The sequence below is a fragment of the Cylas formicarius genome, unplaced genomic scaffold, assembly GCF_029955315.1.
Source record: "Cylas formicarius isolate icCylForm1 unplaced genomic scaffold, icCylForm1.1 PGA_scaffold_6__28_contigs__length_40554024, whole genome shotgun sequence".
Taxonomy (NCBI): Eukaryota; Metazoa; Arthropoda; class Insecta; order Coleoptera; family Brentidae; genus Cylas; species Cylas formicarius.
Genome location: NW_026844347.1, coordinates 30,416,997 through 30,436,818, shown reverse-complemented (window position 1 = coordinate 30,436,818; position 19,822 = coordinate 30,416,997). Strand labels below are relative to the sequence as shown.

Here is a 19,822-nt window from a genome sequence, read left to right as displayed (position 1 = left end):
TTATTTTGTAGTCGATTAGAATTTTAAAGTACATTATTTTTCCTGTTCGCCTGCAGTAGGCGTAATGTGTGATAATTTAAAGTAACTAATAATATTAATGCTTTGGCTCTTTCATAACATTATAGATTTTTTTAAAGGTTCTATTTTTCGCATTTTTTCAATAACATTTTGTTTCGACTTTGTGTTGTCTTATCCGCTCTCTTAGCGATTGTTCAATATTCGCACAAAGCATTTGCGTTGGGACCTGCGAATTCGCCCGATTATTGAAATTAAACGATTGGTTTAATCTAGATTTACTAAAGACTGTTTTAGGGTCATTCTATCAACATTCCCCCAGTTAGTAAACGAATGAACTAAATTTAATTGAAACACATTTATAGTCTGTGAGTCTCATATAATAAATTTTCGTGCATTGAAACAACTCAATAAACTTTTCGTATATGGACGATCCTCGTTGACTCACTGGAGTTGGATTTCGATAGCATGATCTGATAGGGGCTGAATAGGTCCGTGACAAACCTGACTAATCGATAATTTACTATTTCGTTTCCTCTAAACGGATTTTTTCTACGTTCACTTTCAACCACGTTCTCTATACTATAGGCGTACGAACTTTTTACAATTTGGTCCAGTTCCATTGTATTCTTGATTGGTCCATCGATAGTATGTTGAATAATTTTTTCTAGTTCTCTCATATCTTGGGCGCTTAGAAATTCGTATTTTAGGTGACCAATACACGAACACCATTTTTCGGGAATACCTGCAATTAGAATTACCGCTCGACCACACGCACCGTAATTTACGAAAAGAATTTTCAGATTAGGAAATGGTTCAAATACACATGGACATCGAGCATCTATTTGAAATTTTGAATAACTAAAAGGAAACTAAAACTCCGTTAGTCAATTATAGGTGATATATACAAAGTACCTGAAAAGTAGGTTATCAGAGAGAAATATTATAGGAAAAACAAATCTCTTGATTTTAGTGTTTTCTTCCTAGCACATTTAATTCGGTTTAAAAAAAAATGAAGTTACATGAAAATGAGCTTCTTTGGAATTCAGTTCTGCCTACAGAGTGCTATTTATAAATTTATTTTAGCATTTCCTTCTTGTACATTTATTCCAATTTTATCAAAAAAAATGTATATGAAAATGAGTTTTCTCAGAATTAGGCATTAGTTTTCCTTTTTGTAAAATTCGAACTAATGTGCTAAAATCAAAGGAATTTGGTTTGTGTAAAATATATTTTGGTAATTTAGTTTTTATAGGTACCAAACCGAATTGAAAAAGTGGCCAATAGAAATATTTTCGGAAATGCAGGTTGCCAAATATACCCGTAACCAGTGGCAACCTTGCAATTTCATGTGAACTTTACATAGTTAATTCCAGATTGGTCTCAATCAACATTATGTTGTTAACTTTATTATAGAGTGCGGTAAGTATTTATTTTATTACATCAGTTTCGTTTATCGTGGATCCGAGCTGCTTCGGACATTTCCGGCATATTACCGCAGGGGTTTGAGAACAATCGGTTGTTTTCCGAGATTTTGCACCACAGCTTGAACTTTGAGGTTTGTCAATTCTGACGGCCATATCAGTGAATGTGGTCGCATTGTTTTGCAAAAAATTTCTCGAAAAACTAATGGTCGAATGTAAAGCGTTTTTTTGGATTTTTAAGTCAATTGTTTATTAAGCACTCGCTTCGCTCGTGTCAAATACATTCGTGACTCAAATTCCGTTTATACCACACTTGTTGAATAATAAACTATTTTTGCACATGAAAAGCACTCGTGTAATATTACATATCTGTTTAAATTTGCTATTGGTTTCGGGTGAATCTAACAACGATGAGTTTAAAGAAACATTTTTAAAATATTGATTTCTTTTAGTTAGTTCTGTCGGACTTTTAATACGACACTCACTCAATCTTGTGTAAAGTAACTACGGCAACTTCCATACCTGCATGTGGACAACCCCTGTCGACAGGCAATTCTTGAAATAGTGACTGACAAGTAGAACAGGCTCTACTAGTTTTAATGGTATAATCTAATCCAGAAAGTACTATTAAGTGCTGAAGGGTTACGTATAGGTCGTAGGTACTCGTTAGTTTGTTGGCGTTTTCTTGGAAATTCTTGCTCTCTTTTGTGAATTTATTTCTAAACCATGTTGGCAGAGATATGTAGTTCATCGGAAGTCTTTCCTCGAAAAAACCCCTCGGAGTTCCGATTAAATTTCCGAACCTGTTGCCGTGATCGCTCAAAAAGATCACAACGTTTTCGTCTAAAACTCCATCGCTTTTGAGCGTTTCAAAAAATCGTTTCATTCTGGAATCCATTTTTCGAGTTGTGTTCATGTTATTGTGACTAAATGTGTTCATCCAAAATACACCGAAACTCGGCAACCCTCTCATGGTCCTTGTAAAATCTTCGGCCAAATTTAATATTCTTTCACCTTAAAGGGGAACGATGGAAAATGACATGCATATTTTCACCAAAATTTTGAGTTGGAAAAAATGTTTTAAATATACAAATCAAATAAAGGATTTCTCCGAACATTGTGAAGGTATAGGCCTTGTTTGTTAAAAAATATCTTCAGTTATTCAAAATGTATGGTATTTTATTCCTAGAAGAATATTATTGTTTTTGCATAATAATTCAAGCTAATGCAGATATAGAGGGACATATATATATAACATTTTTGTATATTTTTTTATTTGGTCTTAAATATTAGCAACTTTTGAATAGTAACTATAGTATGACTATAGTAGCTAAAATTCGACGGCTTTTGAGTTACTGTTATTATTTGTGATTCTTTATTAAAGACTAAGTGTAGAAGACTTAGAAAAACAAAATTGCGACCTCTTGCCTAATAGAAAAAATATTAATAAATAGTAGTAAAGCAAATGATTTAATTTACCTGCAGATACGGGTCCAGTACAAAATGGCATTGTATCTTGGTACTGAATGTATAGCCCATCAGTTGCATCAATGTAGGGTTTAAAGTAATAATCTGTTGGTGGATACTTGAACCCTTTCTTTAAATAGTTAAACGTTGATATAGATGACCAATCCTCAGCATAAGCCGTCGCGTAACCCGATCGTCTAAACGTGTTCCAAATTAGAGGACAGTTCGAAAGTCCTTCAACTTCTTTAGGTTTGCAGACCTGAATCGAATCTGTCAAATTCATCCCGCTCAACCAAGCCATAAAATTTGGAAATGTATTGTCGTGCACTTTATTGTAACCTTTAAATTCGTAAAATTTATTTTCTAAAATATATTTCCTGGTTTCTGGCATGGTCCTTACGAAGTTGAGGCGGGAAACTCCGTCCAGGACCACAAATAAAATACTGATGGGTTGCGCTCTTGTTTTTAGAGATCTACCTTTCCTTTCGACTTCTTCGGTGATTGTGATAACTTGATGTATATTTTCGTATGCCAGAGTGGTCGGTGCGTATGCTAGGTTGCATTTAACCCACACGAGGTGGTGCTGCAGAGGTACTTTCTTTCGGAACGGAATACATTGAGATGTACTAAAATGTCAGGTAAGCGGGAGGGTCATTTCATCAGAGAAATTAATTTAATTAACTAACTTAACGTAAATGAACTTAATAAGAGAATAAAAGACTAACCAATTTTTCAATTCAAAAAGTAATGAAAAATAATGGACTCCTGTTCAAAATTAACGCACCATCTTTATTTATATTATACCTATTATAATATAATAGGTATAATTACACAATGTTTAACCAGAAATTATTTAATTGTTAGTTAAAGTTCGGAAAAGTATACAAGATTTGACGATCAGGTACATAAACTTAAAAATTAAAGAAATCTATTTAAATTTACAAATAAAGAGAAGATTCAATTTACAAAAAAATTATGAATTTATAAATGCTCGAATTCGACGCAATCTTTTTATTATCTTTTGATGGTTGCTTAAGCAATGTTTTTCCATTCCAAGAGAACAATATGCTCTAGCTCTTGCAGGCTAATTGAAGCGGATGCATGACGCCGAAATATTAAATAAACATCCTGAAGGTCCTCTATTGGATTTAAGTGTGGGCTGCCTGGTAGTCCCCCAGCGGAAATGTCGTCTTGAATAATGTTTTCGAGATAGAATTCTATATTAATAAATCTCAGACGTATAGGGATCACCATTGGAGAGATAGTAAAATCATAAAATATTTCTCCAGTTCTTTGAAAACTGAAGAATTTAGGCTGGCTCAAGTTTCATCTATGAACAAAACTCTTTTACACTTCCACAGTCCATGATCTGTAGCGGAATCGTAATCTGCGCGATTTATGGTCTGCAATAAGCAGGAAGACTGCATTTCTGGGGGTTTTGAGTTGATTACTTAGTCAATTTTTGTTTCGTAATACCTATTGGAGGAGAAATCGTTCATCGCTTTGATTTGTAGCCTTTTTCTCCTCGAACCACGTTTCCCATGTTATTTTCCACCAGTAAATTTTCTACATAACGCATACTTCTCTACTCTTCTAGCAAATTTGAAGCTCTTGCGCATTCATCATTACTTAAATGGCGTACACGATTCATCTGTGCGTAACGAAGTTGTTAAATATTGAACAATACACTAATCAAGCTGGGAAATATTACGTAAGCGAAGTATTTAACTCTAACAGTAAATAACTAACAAAAACATTTACTTGACATAAGGTAATTAATTTTAAATGAGAACAAGTAATTGAAGTATAGGTGGTGCGTTATTTTGGAACAGGACGTTAGTTAGCAAACAATATAAAACTATAAATGATCAAAATCAAAACTTGTAAACCGAGTCTGCTAATCTGGCAAAATTATCAGTGCTGAATCTATCCGTATCGGATTAAGAGTCTTACTTACACTACGCCTTCATCTGGCACTTCTTCCGTTCCGTTGCGATACAAAAGGCTATAGCAACAATTTAAGGCACTTTCCGACCCGTAAATATCCGCTATGAGGTCGGTTCTCAACCTTAGAGTGGCAACGTTGTTTTCTTTCGTAACATAGCTGAGTAGCTCGTCGTAAACTGAACATTTCATTGGCTCGGTGGAGTTTAAAGGGTACTGCCAAAATTCGGATATCTGCGCTGGGATATTTGGAATGGCACACGAATCCGTGCGAACTATGTAATTTTCTAAAGAATAAAAAATCGAAGTGTAACAAGTTTGAACTTAACCAAAAATATATATTTACCTTCCTGAAGGGATATTTTGACCAGATGTATCACTGATAGAAAGAATAGGTTAAAGTGTGCCATATTCACAGGTAACAGTTAGCTGATTTATCGAAATCAATTAACACGAATGAATAACGTTACAGCATTGCTAATGCGGATATGTTTTTAGGCGTTGATAAACTACGCATTTTTCGAGAATGCGAGAGAGCATTTTCTGTCAAACAATTGCTATCTTCGGAGTTCGAAAGGTTAATGTGATAATTGCCAGACCAAAATGCACCCAAAACCTATCTGAGCAGAGTCAAGGCTTTAGCGCTTGTATTTGTAAAACGGATAAAGATTTCATTCAATTGCATGTTATACTTTACATCCTATTTGCTTGTTGTTTGAGTGAAAAGTTTTATTATTTTGAATATATTTTGGTTTTTTTTCATACTCTAACTTTTTTTAAGATGTCAGGTTGGTTACTCAATGTCGCAAGCCAAGACTTTAGTCACGGGTTTTAAAGCGATTGAATGTTTCGGTAGATTTTAGCGCAACATGTTGATAAACTGAAAACCTATCCTCGAAGACACTTGGTTTTTTACAATACTATAAAGATTGGCATTATGCATCATCTGACCTATAAAAGAATAAAATAAGTTACATAAATTTAGTTACCAACTGACGTGATCAGTTACTCGAAGAATATTGATATATCTAGGCAGACAGTGCTTTGGTGATTTCTCTTGATGTTAAAAATGTATTGCCAAGCGTATCACCATCTGAGTGCATTGAGTTTCCAAAAATTGTCATCAATGATCTAGGTCTTTTGACGACTGTTTTAAGACTAAGACTACAGGAACATCAATGAGATCTTGCGTTTCACCTTTTTTTAAGAGAAATTTTCATGAACAATCTTGAGGGAAATATATGGATAGTCAATTCTCCGTATATTCAGTACCTTACAAAAAATATGTGTACGATATCTGCCTTGTCTGGAATGGCAGTCAACAAACGCTTAGAGAAAGCCAAATGTTTATTAATTCCTAACATGAGAACATTTATTTTACATTCGAGGGAGAAGTCAGGGGACCCTAATCGTTTCTCGATCTTGGATTAGTTAGAAAAGGTAAATGAATTGATTTCGAGATTTTTAAAAGTTTACTGCTAATGACAATGAAATACAATTTTCCTCCATTTCTCCCTTTTCTCATAAATTAAGGATATGCACTTCGTTTTATCAATAAATTAATTAAAAAATTCGTCAACAAATAGAAATTATCATATCGTATAAAAAATCAAAACTTTCAGGTTTGATCTTCTTTGGCAATATTTCACTACACCTCTCTAAGTTCAAGAGCAGTTGTATTTAAAACAAAGAATACACTAAGGCAATTATGAAATAAACCTGTAGGGATTGTGATGCAGTTTATATATAACATATTAATTTGGTGAAAATGTATAATAAGACTGACAAAGATCAATTCCGCTTTTCCCAAAGAGTAAATTACTTGATCTTTTGTACAAATTAGAAATCATCAAATCCATAAAGAGTTTAATGACGTTTTCAACTTTGAGTCGGTATTAATTTTTATATTCCCAAATTTTAGATTTCGGTTAAATCAAACTGATTCGGTTTTATTCCAGTTTGTGTCTGTCTGCATTTAAGTTGTCTTTGAACAGGGTGAGTGAACGGTAAAATAAAGATCATTATCTCATTGCTTCCAAAAGTTTTGAGAAAATGATAAATACAAAAATTGTTCAGATTTTAAACTATACTCAAAAAAGCGTGACGAATAAAATATAGATTTTTTTAAATGGAACAATCTATTTTTAACTTTTGTTCAAAATTTCTTTTAAAATTCGTTATATGTTTTATTAATAATAATACGTACCTAATCATAACAGTGCTTCCAATATTTTAATTTTTCTAAAAAAACACTTACAAAACAAGTACGATAGCGCCATTATTTTTGAAGGTAGGTCACTTATATTTGATATTAGTGTTTTTCGAAGTAAAAGACGTAAAAGGTATATGTAACGGAATTTAAATTATATGCTAAATGGTTTTTAAAATAAACGAATATATTGGAACCATTTTAGATTGAAAAATCTCAGTTTTCTTCAATAGCACACCATCTGTATTATTATTTTTTCTGAAAGATATAAAAACTTTTATTAATATTTAAACTCTGTTTTGCCGTTTTCTCTCTCTGTCTAAGACTATTGCTATAATATTAGTTGGCCATGACAAAACTTTGCCAACTATTAATTTTAAAATACGAACCGGAGAAAGAACTTTGCTGGACCAGCCAATTTGGATGAAAAGAACGGCCAAATTGTAAATTTACAGAAAAAATAATACATAATAAATTATCTACCACTAGATAATTAATCTTATTTTTAATTATTATTCTGTCGCGATAAATGTTCAAATATATGCCTTTCTACTAGGATATATATATATATATATATATATATATATATATATATATATATATATATATATATATATATATATATATATATATATATATATATATATATATATATATATATATATATATATATATATATATATATATATATATATATATACAAAGTTCTCCCACTTCTCGATGGTAATGGGGAGGAGCTTCAACTTGCTGAAGAAGTTAAGGTATATTAGGGTACTGCACCTTGTAAAGTCTTATTATCAACAAAGCTTTTTCTTCGTCAAATCCTATCAATGAATTAGATTTTAGGAAAATCCATACTTTTTTTTTATTTACTGACTCCATAATAAATTTTATGAATTTATTTACTTAGTTGTCAGGTAAAAATTTGACAATGTAACTTTGTCAAGGTCAAACTAGTGTTAAAGCAATAGTCTTGGACAGAAAGAAGGGTAAATATTGAAAAAGTTAAAATAAATAATTAAAGATATTGGTAAGATCGTTCAGAAAAAGTAACGAAGTATATGGTGCGTCATTTAAGAAATTTTTCAATTTAAAATAATCCAAATATATTCGTTCATTTTGATCACCCTGAAGTGCGTACTATTAATAAAAAGTTGAAGAATTCTAAAGGAAATTAAAACAAAAATTAAAAATAAATGTTTTCATTTTAAAAATGTATGTTTTTTTAATCATGCTTTTTTGACTCACCCTGTATACTTTAAAATAATTTGGAATTTGTGCATACTAAGAATGTTGATAACTTTTGAATCCATTTTCTTCTTTAGAAACCAATGGGATACTCAACTTTATCGTTGACTCACCCTGTATATGCGTACATTGATAAATTTATGTAAATTATTTTATTCTTTTAAAAATTTCTTTTATAGGTCCGCTGATGCCCTTTTGGCTAAACATGGACATTGATTTCAGAGGGTAGATTCTGGTGGCTAAACAAACTCGTTACAAAAGTGTAGTTTATAAAACTTGCGGCATAACAGATTATTAAATTGAAGGTCTATGGTCACATATTTCGCAATCAAAAATTCGTAAAAGTGTCAGTTCAACCAATAAAAAATGCATGATATTTTTAATCCACTTTATTTATATCTAAGTCACTAACATAATGTTTTTATATGTACTTGTACCATAATATTTGTGTAAATAAATAAATAAATCTATGTATAACGTACATTAATAATCTTGAGCATTAAATGAAAACCTACTACATCTAGGCCTAGCTTATCGCTTAATCGTAAATATTAGTCTACTTTATAGCTGAGAGACGATAAAAAATTTACAAAATTTTTGGCATGGTATAACTTCCCGTTATTACACACTATAAACTCCTGCCTTGCGCGATAGGACACCCTGAAAGGTAAACTTTATCATTGTCAAAACCTAATTAATTGACCTAACAGAAACAGGGATGGAACAGAAATCCGTGCTTACTATCTGCATTTCAAGCACATAATAACTGTTCCATAATCTGATCTCTGAACTATCGCGTCACTTGACATTGGAGGAATGTCGCCTTTCGACCATGTAGGTATTCAGATCAACGGCAAAACTGTCTATTTCAATTACAGACAATGAGCAAAAGAATACTCTTTTTGTGGGGAGAGTTCAAAGACATTGGGGAAATTGAAAGTCTTAATTATAGAGAGAAATCGACGCCCGCAGTACAACAGTACTTGTAGGGCAGGCCTTCTGGAAGCATGGAAGCACTAAAATGTAGCAAATACTTACTGCAGACTGAACAATGACTCTCGTCAGTGCCATCACCACAACCGTCTCTTCCAGAGCACGCTATAGCCGTCGATCTACATCTGCCGTTTCCACACCTGAGAGGGCAGTAGCCCGATATCCTCCTTCTCGCCCTACCTCTGCATATGTGTGCTGGTTCATCACTTCCATCGCTGCAGCCAATTATCGCGTTACAGAATTCGTATTCGGGCAAACACTTTCCGTCTGAACATTGGAATGTGTCTGGCGGACATTTCCTTTTTCCAAGAGCTTGACAATCCACTTCGTCTTCGCCTAAAGGTTATACGAAAAAGCTTTGGTGAATATCGTACTTTGAGCTGAACGTGGAAGCATTGTTGGCTATGTCAAATATAATACTTTTGTAGAAAAAAATACAAAATTATTTATGTAGAATATACACCACAACTTGTACTGAGCGCGGAAAGGGAATTATTTCTAGTGAACGATTCTTCTACTAAAGGCCTACTCATCCATTTTGATTTTTTCGTTCCAATTTTCAAAATTCGGGTACCAGCAACCTTGCCCAATTAACCAAAAGGATCTTATTCATTACCTCCATTACAATCTCTGACTCCGTCGCACCTGTTGGCGCGTGATATACATTTTCCTGACGATTTGCACCTGAAAGCTTCACTGGGGCATTTGTACGACTTGCAGTCTTCATCAGATCCGTCTGAGCAATCTTTTCTTCCATCGCAAACGAAGAACCAACTGATACATGTACCAGTGCTCCTGCACTATAATTGAAAGTAAATATAAAGTCGGTCAAAAAAGTCTCCGTATACATAGTACTTTTTCAGTTTTCTTTTAGTTTTTCTTTCACTTACATTTAGTGAGAAATGTATTTCAAGTAAATATCGGCAATCTCATTGAGAGTAATAAAAATAAAATAAAAACGTTTGAAACACTTTCAAGTTTTTCAACACTTTGGTTTAAATTATTTTTAGGATGGTTTTAGAATTAATTATAATTTTTTTCACAACAGAAAACTAGTGGCCACACATAAGATCCAGTGGATTTGTATTTATTGATTGCATACTATTGAATGTGATTATTTAATTATTTTATCAATATCTCTAAGGACTTTTTCTCTCTCCATAAACCTACTATGATTTTTCGAAGTGCGATTGGAATTTCACAATATTTAGGGCTGAAAACCATTGACTTAGAAGTGGTGTCAAAAATAAACAAGTATAACTCATTTGTTTAAGCGAAATTTGATACAAGCTCACTTGATAAAATATTGATAATTAACGGTTCTAGCTGGAGTTCTGAATAGCGATTTATGAAAGTGTATGGAAACTTATTTGACATAGTTTCTTGCTTCTAAAACTGCCTTATTCTTTATCGTTCAAATAAAGTGTCTCAAGTGATTTTTATTTTATTGTAAGTGAAAGAAGAAACTAAAAGAAAACTGAAAAAGTAAACTGTAAATATGGTAATAATGTGATGGTTTCGAACGTGTGATCTATACTTTCGCAATGCCTATTTTCAGCAGCGATCACAAGTTCGTAAAACGCATATGTCAACGAGGGGGTGTGTTCCGTTATATAAAAATTGCGCGGTATAACATTAGCGGTACTATGCATTGAAAAGTTAACGGTACGTGAAAATCTGACGAGATATTGCTTAGAACAAGCAAAAGACGAACCCTAGGGAATATAAATAGTCAAATTTAAAGTTAATTGCTAAATAACTTAAATCTTTCCTGTTATACTGACGTAGGAGTTGCAAATTATTTCCCGGCGATTGCTTGCGAGGTACCACCACACCAGTACCGTGATTTATGGTACTGTCTGGTACGACGCGTACTTCGCTAATAGAAATTTAACGTTAACGTTCGATATTTTACACTTGATGGCTGCAAAATTATGGGGAGACCTTATTCAATTCGGCGAAGGTATGTTATGGAAAAACCGTTATTTGTTTGATAGATCTGTTCTATTATTATTCTGCTATTTCTGTTTTTTGTACGTATATAAAAATCAGTTTTATGAATAGTCTCAAAAAGAAAATTTTTCTATATTAATAGTTCTTCACGACTGCAAGACATATGTTGTTAGGGAACAACACATTATTGACACCAAAAAAATTGTTTGCATACATTTTCTAAATTATTATTTTAACACAAAAAAGTAACAGTCAAAATTTTATAATTTTTAAATTTCAATCTCAATTCAAAAAAATAAAAATTTAAATTAAATTAAACCCTTAATTAAATATTGTTAAAAACGTCGTTTTGATATATCAGCACCTTTTAAAATTCTCTCTCACAGCAAATTTCAAAAGATTTCAAATTCTTAAACTTCAAAGTACCCGCAACTAAACTAATCAAAACCAACGTATGCGAAAACTATGTAACTGAAATAACTAACATTATTTAAAAAAAAAAAACAAGAATTTGTGAAAAAAAGTCTAAATAACAGTGTCCAGCCGAAGACGAACAAATTAGCCAATAATTTTTTTCATTAAACAAATGTTTTTAAAAACAAAAAAATCCTTTTCAAAATGACGGTGTTGACTAAATGACTAAATTTCATTTTTAAATACAGATTTTATGGGTTAGCAGGGTTCTTATTGAAGTTGACAATTTCTCCCAGTGTACTTTGCGTTCGCTAAGTATAATGGAATAAGCTCGGAAATATATCGAAAGGCTATTTCCGATTAGCATATTTAAAAATAAAAATCGATATCGTTGAAAAATTATGCTAATTCGTTGCCTATGTAAAAAAATAAATTAATTTATTGTCAGCTCTAGTAAATACTATTAGATGGGTCATAAAAATCGCTAATGTCCACTGAGGACAATTTCTCCCAGTATTCTTTGCGTTCGCTAAGTATAATGGAATAAGCTCGCAAATATGTTGAGAGGTTATTTTCGATCAGTATATTAGAAAATAAAAATCGATATCGTTGAAAAAATATGCGAATTCGTTGAATATGTAAAAAGATAACTAACATTTCATCTGTGGATTTATTGTAGTGCTGCAGCAAATAATATTAGATGGACCATAATAATGGCCAATGTCCACTGAGGTCAAGGAGAAAAAAGAAGAAGAAGAAAATGTAAAAAATATCCTTATTGACAATTTGAATATTCCCTGTCCACAAATGTTTATTAAAATCGCGTAAAATTATGTGGATGAAGATTGTGTAGTAAAAAATATTCTTTTAATACATATTATAAATGAAAATAAATCACATCAATAAAAAAATTAATGAAAGCTAAACGATAAGAAAAATAAGAGAACATTTAAAAATTATGAAAGGAAGCTTCAAAATCGATACTTAATGTATAAATTTCAATCTTTCACGATTATCTATTAATAGTCATCTTTTATGTAGAACTAAATAATTCTTGAATATTAAAATGTGAGTCTATAAATTTTTGTCATGAATCGTTCAACATATTTCTCGCATTTATGCATTCAATTGAGATACATTTATTCAACATTTAAAAAAAAGAGAGAAAGTATACGTTATGGTTGCCAATCGTTTCTATCATCGCAAAGTAAGTAGTTAATCTTTAATGCTAATTGACCATAAACATATAGTATCTAATACCAACCTGGAATGTTCCTGGTATGCAGCCTCGATTTCTTGCCGAGCAGGCGATCGTTTCATTTGTTTTAACTAGACAATCGCATACGCCTTCCATGCACCTAGATGATGGATCGGCTGCACGGCATTGTAAATCTGTAACGCACGGCAATCCCAAACTGACCGCTTCGAACGTATTTTCAACCCTGGTTCTTATCCCTGTCGTCGGAGCGATAGCTGGAAAATAGTTAACAAATATTGTTAGAGCTACTATTTTCAATTCGCCTACGTAAAGGTCAAGGCAAACCGTTTGGTGAAGATTTAAAAAATAAATAAATAACGGAGTAAATTCATTGGAAAAACGACGCTGCTCACACTTTGAAGAAATCTGCTCAATTTATTTTCCATTTTATTATTTCAAAAATGGCTTGGGACAAAAACATTGTCTTTTCTGGTTTAATACCACAAAAATACAACACACGAAAAAAAGTGAGTGGGGCACATTTGTTTAATAACACCACTGGAATTGATAATTTCCACCTTATTGTTATTATTATTACTTTAAACCATTCCCGGAATTTTAATAAAATCGGATAGAGGATTATTAATATATTAATATGAAAAAATGTTTCAAATTTTAACGTCATGTATATTTAACTATCCGAAACTTTGCATTTTTTTTTTGAAATAACGAAGGAATATTGCTTCTCTGGAACATATTTTTGTTTGCAATCGTAAAATTAATGAACAACGTCGGGAACAGCAACGGGTTCTTCATTATCACCAGTCATCGCAAATATATACCTTTGAGTGCAATGCCCTCGACACCTTGAATCTAAAATCAAAATTATGGAAACGCTACGTTGATGATACTTTTGTTATTTAGCTTTATGGTCTAGAATCCTTCCGAAATTTTCCGTTTTAGCATTGAATTAGAAACGAATAATAATCTCCCAAATTCACATCTCAACATTTTTAGCAATAGAAAATCAGACCTAAACTTGGGACATTTTGTTTACAGAAAACCTACGCACACATACCGATTCCTTAATGCGTTGCACTTGCAAAAATCATCGGTTATCAACTGAACCTAGAATTAAAGCACCTGCTCTTGTCACTAATAATTTCCACATTAGAGATATTAAGCTTTCCATCAAAAAATGCACTTCACCAACCTTCCAAAGACAATAAGTCTGAACCTTCCTCTGTTGTTCTTCCTTATATTCAAAACATCACTGACCACATATTAAAAGTACTTAAGAAATATTGCGTCAGATCCGGATTTACCACTTGTCCACTTCTTTGAAATACTAGGAGTTTACAGGATCCCATGCATATGGGACAAAGAATACATTGGAGAGACCGGACGAAAAATATGAAAGAGGCTTAAAAAATATGAATGAGTATTAAAACTAAGGCAAATAAATTCAATAACTATTGCCGAACACGATCACCACACGAGACATCAAATCGTATTCGATAAAACATAAATTCTTGCATGTTATCAAATCATCTACCAGTGAAAAATTCAATAGTGTGTAGAAACCGATAAGCGACCAAACAGTCTTAACCACCAGTATGGGAATTAGTCATTCAAGACACTGTTTATACCTATCCTTTAGCTCCGCTCCCCTCAAACAATATATAAACAGCTACAGCCACAGTTAAACTCGGAAAGAGCCAATAGGAATCGTGAGCAAGTTTGATTTATAAACAACCAACTCAGGAGGAATCCAGAAGATTTGCAAATAGTATGAGAGTTTTTTAAAAAATTTCCTCTTTTTTGCAACGTTTCAATAAACTGAAAATCCGCACTACTTCAGTTTTTCTGATTTAATCTCATTTACTTGTTTCTTTTTTTACAAAATTATTTTGTTATCGAAAAGTAACATTTGTTTTAGGTTGTTTTTTTCCTTTATTCTTCATTTTTTAACCAAAAACGTCGAAAAAACTCTTCCTTTTGTAATGGTATATTTGGTATTTGATATGGGATTGACTCTTCGCATAAATTGTACATTTAATCTCGAACGAACGAAGAAATATTTTTTGTAGGCATTGATCAGAATCTCATTTATTATCACGTATTATACTGTTTTTTTTCTCAACTTTCTAAAATAAGTTCTTGAGTTATTATTCAGTCAGATTTAACACAATTGTGTATTACCAACAGCGTGCAAATTCGATAATTATTTTTTGAATACCTGAAAATAATTCGAAAATATATAAAACATGGTCAAAAGTCACCTACTGGTTGTTGATGTAGCGGAAAACATTATGATTTGCGAAGCTGTCGAGGGCGGCTCCATGGTAGTGACTCTATTGGCTATGTTTATCCGAGTGCTGACATCTACGGGTGCTGGCGTAGAATGAATTTTCCTGGTAGGTACCATTTCCGTTGTGGATGACGATGGGCTGAGCTGAAATCGAGGTTTAGGCATTCGTGAATCCAATGTAATGATATGGAGACGTAGATTATCTTGTAATCCATTACAGCACATATATATTCCACTTTACATTTTAGAGTTTATGTTTTTAATTACCTTTTCTAAGGCATTCCATAATACCCCTTCATTCCAAAACTATGTAATCCGATTAGAGTAGACTCTGTATTTGAAATTAATTAAATCACGATTTATTTGAGTTATGTTTGTAGTTTTTGAGACATTTTAATTTTTTGCTAAGTTTGGAACAATATAAGAATAAAAGATCTAAAACCAGTTGCTCAAATCTTTCACTATTTTGTGAGTTGATAATACCCAAATTATTTTAATTTCTGCAATTTCTTTTCAAATGTATTTTCAAAGATTAGGAATAAAAACTTATAAAACGGACATATGTGCATAATTATTAACATTATGATTGGCCTGGTCTAGTATACCTTAAGGGTTGAGGAGGCGCCTCCTCTCAGGAAAGGTGGCCGTTTCCTTAACGGAATTTTTGGTTTGTTTATAACATTTGTTTCGATGTCCGGGTCCACAGTCGTCGAGGATGACGTCGTAGTTGAAGGAGACCCCGTATTCTTTGCGAACTTTGTCGATGTAGGGACCGTAGTGGATGGTGTAGTCGCAGATGTGAGCCAAGCAGAAGTAGAAGAAGTAATAACTCTTGAGTCTGTCGTTGAAGGCGTTGGTTTGCTTTGAAACGCCGACCGAACACACGAGTCAGCAACCTGCATATGTGGAAATAACAATCCAACGAACAATGTGAAAATTAATAGTCTAGCCGAATTAATAGTGGTGGTTTTCAAAGAAACTGGTACCTGATTTCAGACTTCGACTTAGGTTTGAGGACAATAGTAGGAACGAATTGTATTGCTTTGAAATTTGGGCAAGTATTTGTTTATTAATTACACGAAAACAGTTTTTTTGATTTGGAGTTGAAGCTTGATTTTATTCGAATAAAAGTTTTTCACAAAAGTTATAGGACTTGAGCATACCCACAAAATGAGATGTTATGTTTATGTTGTTACAAAAAACAGTATAAGATGACTGTTGAATGGAATGGAAATTTGAAGTAAAAATATTCAATATTTTTTGCACAATTAATTTGTTAAAAATTGTTTAGGTTTTTTTAATTGTTGCTAATGCAAGTTCAAGGTTTACTCTAGAAATGAATGAATTATAAAAAATTGATTTGAAATTGTACAAACAATTTTTCAAATTTAAGGTTCATGTTTTTGCTGTAAACAAAAAGAATAACCCGACGGAAATTGATGAGATCGAAAAGCTGATATTTTTTGGCGAATTAAAATAAAAACATTGATAACATAATTGCAGCTATGTTTTCGAATTAAGAATAGTGGATGAGTCAAACTTTGATGAATAAAAATTCACGATGAATTTTTTTCAAATTTGTTGATGCGTTGAAAGTAGCAGCAGTTAACTTTTTACTCACATTTTTACAGACTGCACTCCGTGTAAGCTCCAACTTTCCGCGAGGAAGTACCGACTTTTTTTTTTATACTCCCACCACTTTCAAAAATGCAAGGCTCCTTAGTAGTAGACTCAGCTTCATAATAATTATTGATATCCCGTTTACGATGACCGAATTTATGCCTATATTTTTAGCGCAAGGTGTTTCAGGTTCGTATAGAATTTTAGGAAGTAAACTATCGTGCATGATATCGGTTTAGCAGAGTTAATATACCTATTTCGTTTCGTATTGTATGGGAAAACGCTGTTTTAATTGGCCGAACTATTTCTCTATTATAACTGCTCTCTTGTTAACTGCGTATTGTATAACCCTTGTTACCTTTGTAACTACCTTTGTATCTACAACCCTAAAAGGAGTCATGAGTCACAGAGCTATATCATACCCAAATTCTTCCAGCAAAAGAGCGCCAACCCTATTCCATTGCATGACGTTGTGTATATCCAAATTTTTCCATATTCTAGATTTGTGTACAGATCCTGGCCAAGAGACATCCATACTTGTAAACTCTTCATTTGAGTTGCAAAGTTTTTTCAGTTAATATATTCGTCTCCGTGAATAGACAGTTTCAATATAGGAAAACGAGCGCAGTCTAGAGCACAAATAGCCGAAGGAAAACTTTTCTTGTCACTTATTTTTAGCATTCCATGGATCTTCATGTAAGAATGGAAATTTGACCTACACATTTGATTTCTGCACGATACCGTCGATTGATGAGCACCAATATCTTCTGCTACGCCATAACAACATGACGTAAAAAACTCTCATTTTTTCTAAACTCTTCGCTCCTATATCCTTCAGTATCTCCAAGAAAATGGTGAGTTATCCACTGAATATACAGTACAGTCTATAGCACCAAAAGCAGAAGGAAATTGAAACTTCTCTTACCAGCTAGTTTTAGCATTCTTCAGGCATGTCTTAGCATATCTTCAAGTAAGGATGGAAATTTGATTCAAACATTTGATTTGTGCACGATACCAACATAACGTAAAAAACCCTCATTCTTTCTTCATTACTCAACGCTCCGCCCCTATATTATTCAGTATCTCAAAAAAATTGGTTAGTTATGCCCTGAACATTAGTTCTCCTAAATCGATATAAGGCACGATGTCTACTTGCCTTGATTCCCAACGAATCTTAAACACCTTACGCTGACAAATAGGCATAAATTCGGCCATCACGTAAGGAGCGTCGAATTTTTGAAATTAGATACTCAGTGGACGCATTAAACGCTCGCATTTATGCATATAATAATAAAAATCGGTACTCAATGAACGATTACATTGTCATCGAAAGAGCAAGCACTCATAAGTTGGAGCTTAGGTATATCCACATTTTTATGCATATCATATGTAGTGGCTCCTTTAAAAATGTGAATGATACTGATTTGCAAGTGCCCCAATCATTCATTCGTTGGTATTATAAGAAAAAAACCGTATTGGTGTTTGTTATGTGATCTCACCTGCTTGAACGGATTGTTACACTGACATCTCCCGAAGAGATTAGGAATGAGGAAGTCGCAATGGCTATCCGCTGTCCATAACTGACAATGGGCGTTGCTGTAGCAGACGTTTCCCGGTCTCGCGGCTGTAAATTATAAAAGTATGATATTAGCATTCTTTTTCGAGCAGTCTATAACGTTGAAAATGACAAATGGATCCGTAATCGGAGTATTCTCGCCATAACCCCGATAGTGTTTTAAAACAAACGTATAGTCGAGCAAATAATAAACTATACAGACACCTCAAGTCTAATTGCTAAATAATATACAATTAAAGAATATAAGGAAGTGAAACCTTCCATAACGATCTTTAGGTTCCATTTCTTCACGGAACATTGCGTTAAAAACAAAAGTTATTCGAATTGTTTGCGATAAATTCCTCGAACGGCATAGATATCTGTTTTGAGTGCTGTTCCGGTTGCAGTATTTAAGACTGAGACAATTTTCACGGCGCAACAATCGCGTTATAGCTAGTGTTTTTATATTGCTGTATAGTTTTCCGCTGTTAAAAAAAGGACCAAGAAAACATAATTTTTATGGTCTTGGTTTCTTTGTCTGGATATTATGGGCAAAGGAGGGGATTAAAAAAAACCCAAATTTTTCTTTATCGAACCTTATAACCTTTTGCGTCTTTGTCAGGATCACCTCAAAGTTGAATTGAGTTGAATTGGTAGTTTTAACGCTAAAATTTGTTGTTCACTTCGTACCCATGAAATCTAAACAGAATTTATAGACATATGTGAAAACATCTTCGACAACATATTTCGTCGACCCGTAGAAGTTGGCTTTTTCACAAAAAATGTTGTCGTTTGGTATGTCGAAAGGGAAATTTTATTTACGTCTTGGACTATATTTTACGCTTGGTTTTTTTAAAATCAATTAATAGTAGGTACTCAAAACATTTTATTTGACTCTTATTGTAACAGTTTCGTTTAGTTTTTAGAAAAAAAAGGAGCCAAAAAAGAATTCAACCCGTTCTAGTGGTTGCAGTCAAACTAGGGCGCATAATTGCGCAAAATTCAAAGATTCTAATAGTGTAAAAAAGTTTTAATTTGTTTGTGGTCCGGGAGGGGATGGAGCTTTGAAATTTGGGAAGATGCTAACTATCCCCAAGAAGGTGCGTAAAATTTCACATTGGATTTGCAAAGTTGCGCAGAATTCAAAGAATATGATCTGAGAGCAAAAGCAGAAAACCCTTTCTGTTCTGTTCTGGGGAGGATTCTTCTGAGTGTTAAACCGTATTTGTGTCTTTTGTTAAAGAAATTTAGGATCCCGGCAGTAAAAAATAAATGACGTGGTCTTCAATCGCTTCTTAGATCGTGCTTGGTGGTTATAGTTGACGGAACTTTTGTTGTATTTAAAGAGAAGGAAATTGCGTTTAGTTATCTAAACAGGTTAGACTTGCAAAGTATGTTGCCTTAGAGCATAGATAAAAACCCATCCAGCTCAATATAAATTCACTTTCGCTGGTATAGTTTCGCTGCGAAA

The 19,822-nt window shown here is 33.0% G+C and overlaps 2 protein-coding genes across 2 annotated transcripts in view; both read right to left on the bottom strand.

Annotated features, from left to right (window-relative positions):
* Positions 1–388: 388 nt before the first annotated feature.
* On the bottom strand, positions 389–5,340 carry LOC132703314 (uncharacterized). Its single transcript, XM_060672486.1, has 5 exons — positions 5,197–5,340; positions 4,864–5,137; positions 2,919–3,532; positions 1,962–2,453; positions 389–760 (listed from the first exon to the last, which is right to left on the bottom strand). The coding sequence occupies exons 1-5, from the start codon at positions 5,258–5,260 to the stop codon at positions 423–425; spliced, it is 1,782 nt and encodes a 593-aa protein (XP_060528469.1). The 5' UTR covers positions 5,261–5,340; the 3' UTR covers positions 389–422.
* Positions 5,341–8,709: 3,369 nt separating this feature from the next.
* Positions 8,710–19,822, bottom strand: part of LOC132703473 (uncharacterized) — a 61,405-nt gene continuing 50,292 nt past the window's right edge. The window contains exons 4-10 of the mRNA XM_060672745.1: positions 18,296–18,420; positions 15,782–16,072; positions 15,152–15,320; positions 12,932–13,140; positions 9,917–10,100; positions 9,346–9,636; positions 8,710–8,967 (exon numbers count right to left, since the gene is read on the bottom strand). Coding sequence (XP_060528728.1) covers positions 8,936–8,967; positions 9,346–9,636; positions 9,917–10,100; positions 12,932–13,140; positions 15,152–15,320; positions 15,782–16,072; positions 18,296–18,420 — 1,301 coding nt within the window. The 3' untranslated portion in view covers positions 8,710–8,935. The remainder of the gene's footprint in view (positions 8,968–9,345; positions 9,637–9,916; positions 10,101–12,931; positions 13,141–15,151; positions 15,321–15,781; positions 16,073–18,295; positions 18,421–19,822) is intronic.

Coding starts and splice junctions, on each gene's coding strand:
- LOC132703314 (XM_060672486.1), bottom strand. CDS start 5,260: ATGGCACACTTTAACCTATTCTTTCTATCAGTGATACATCTGGTCAAA. Junction 2,454..2,918: donor TACTGGACCCGTATCTGCAG/GTAAATTAAATC, acceptor TTCCCCTTTAAG/GTGAAAGAATATTAAATTTG. Junction 761..1,961: donor CAGGGGTTGTCCACATGCAG/GTATGGAAGTTG, acceptor TTCTAATTGCAG/GTATTCCCGAAAAATGGTGT.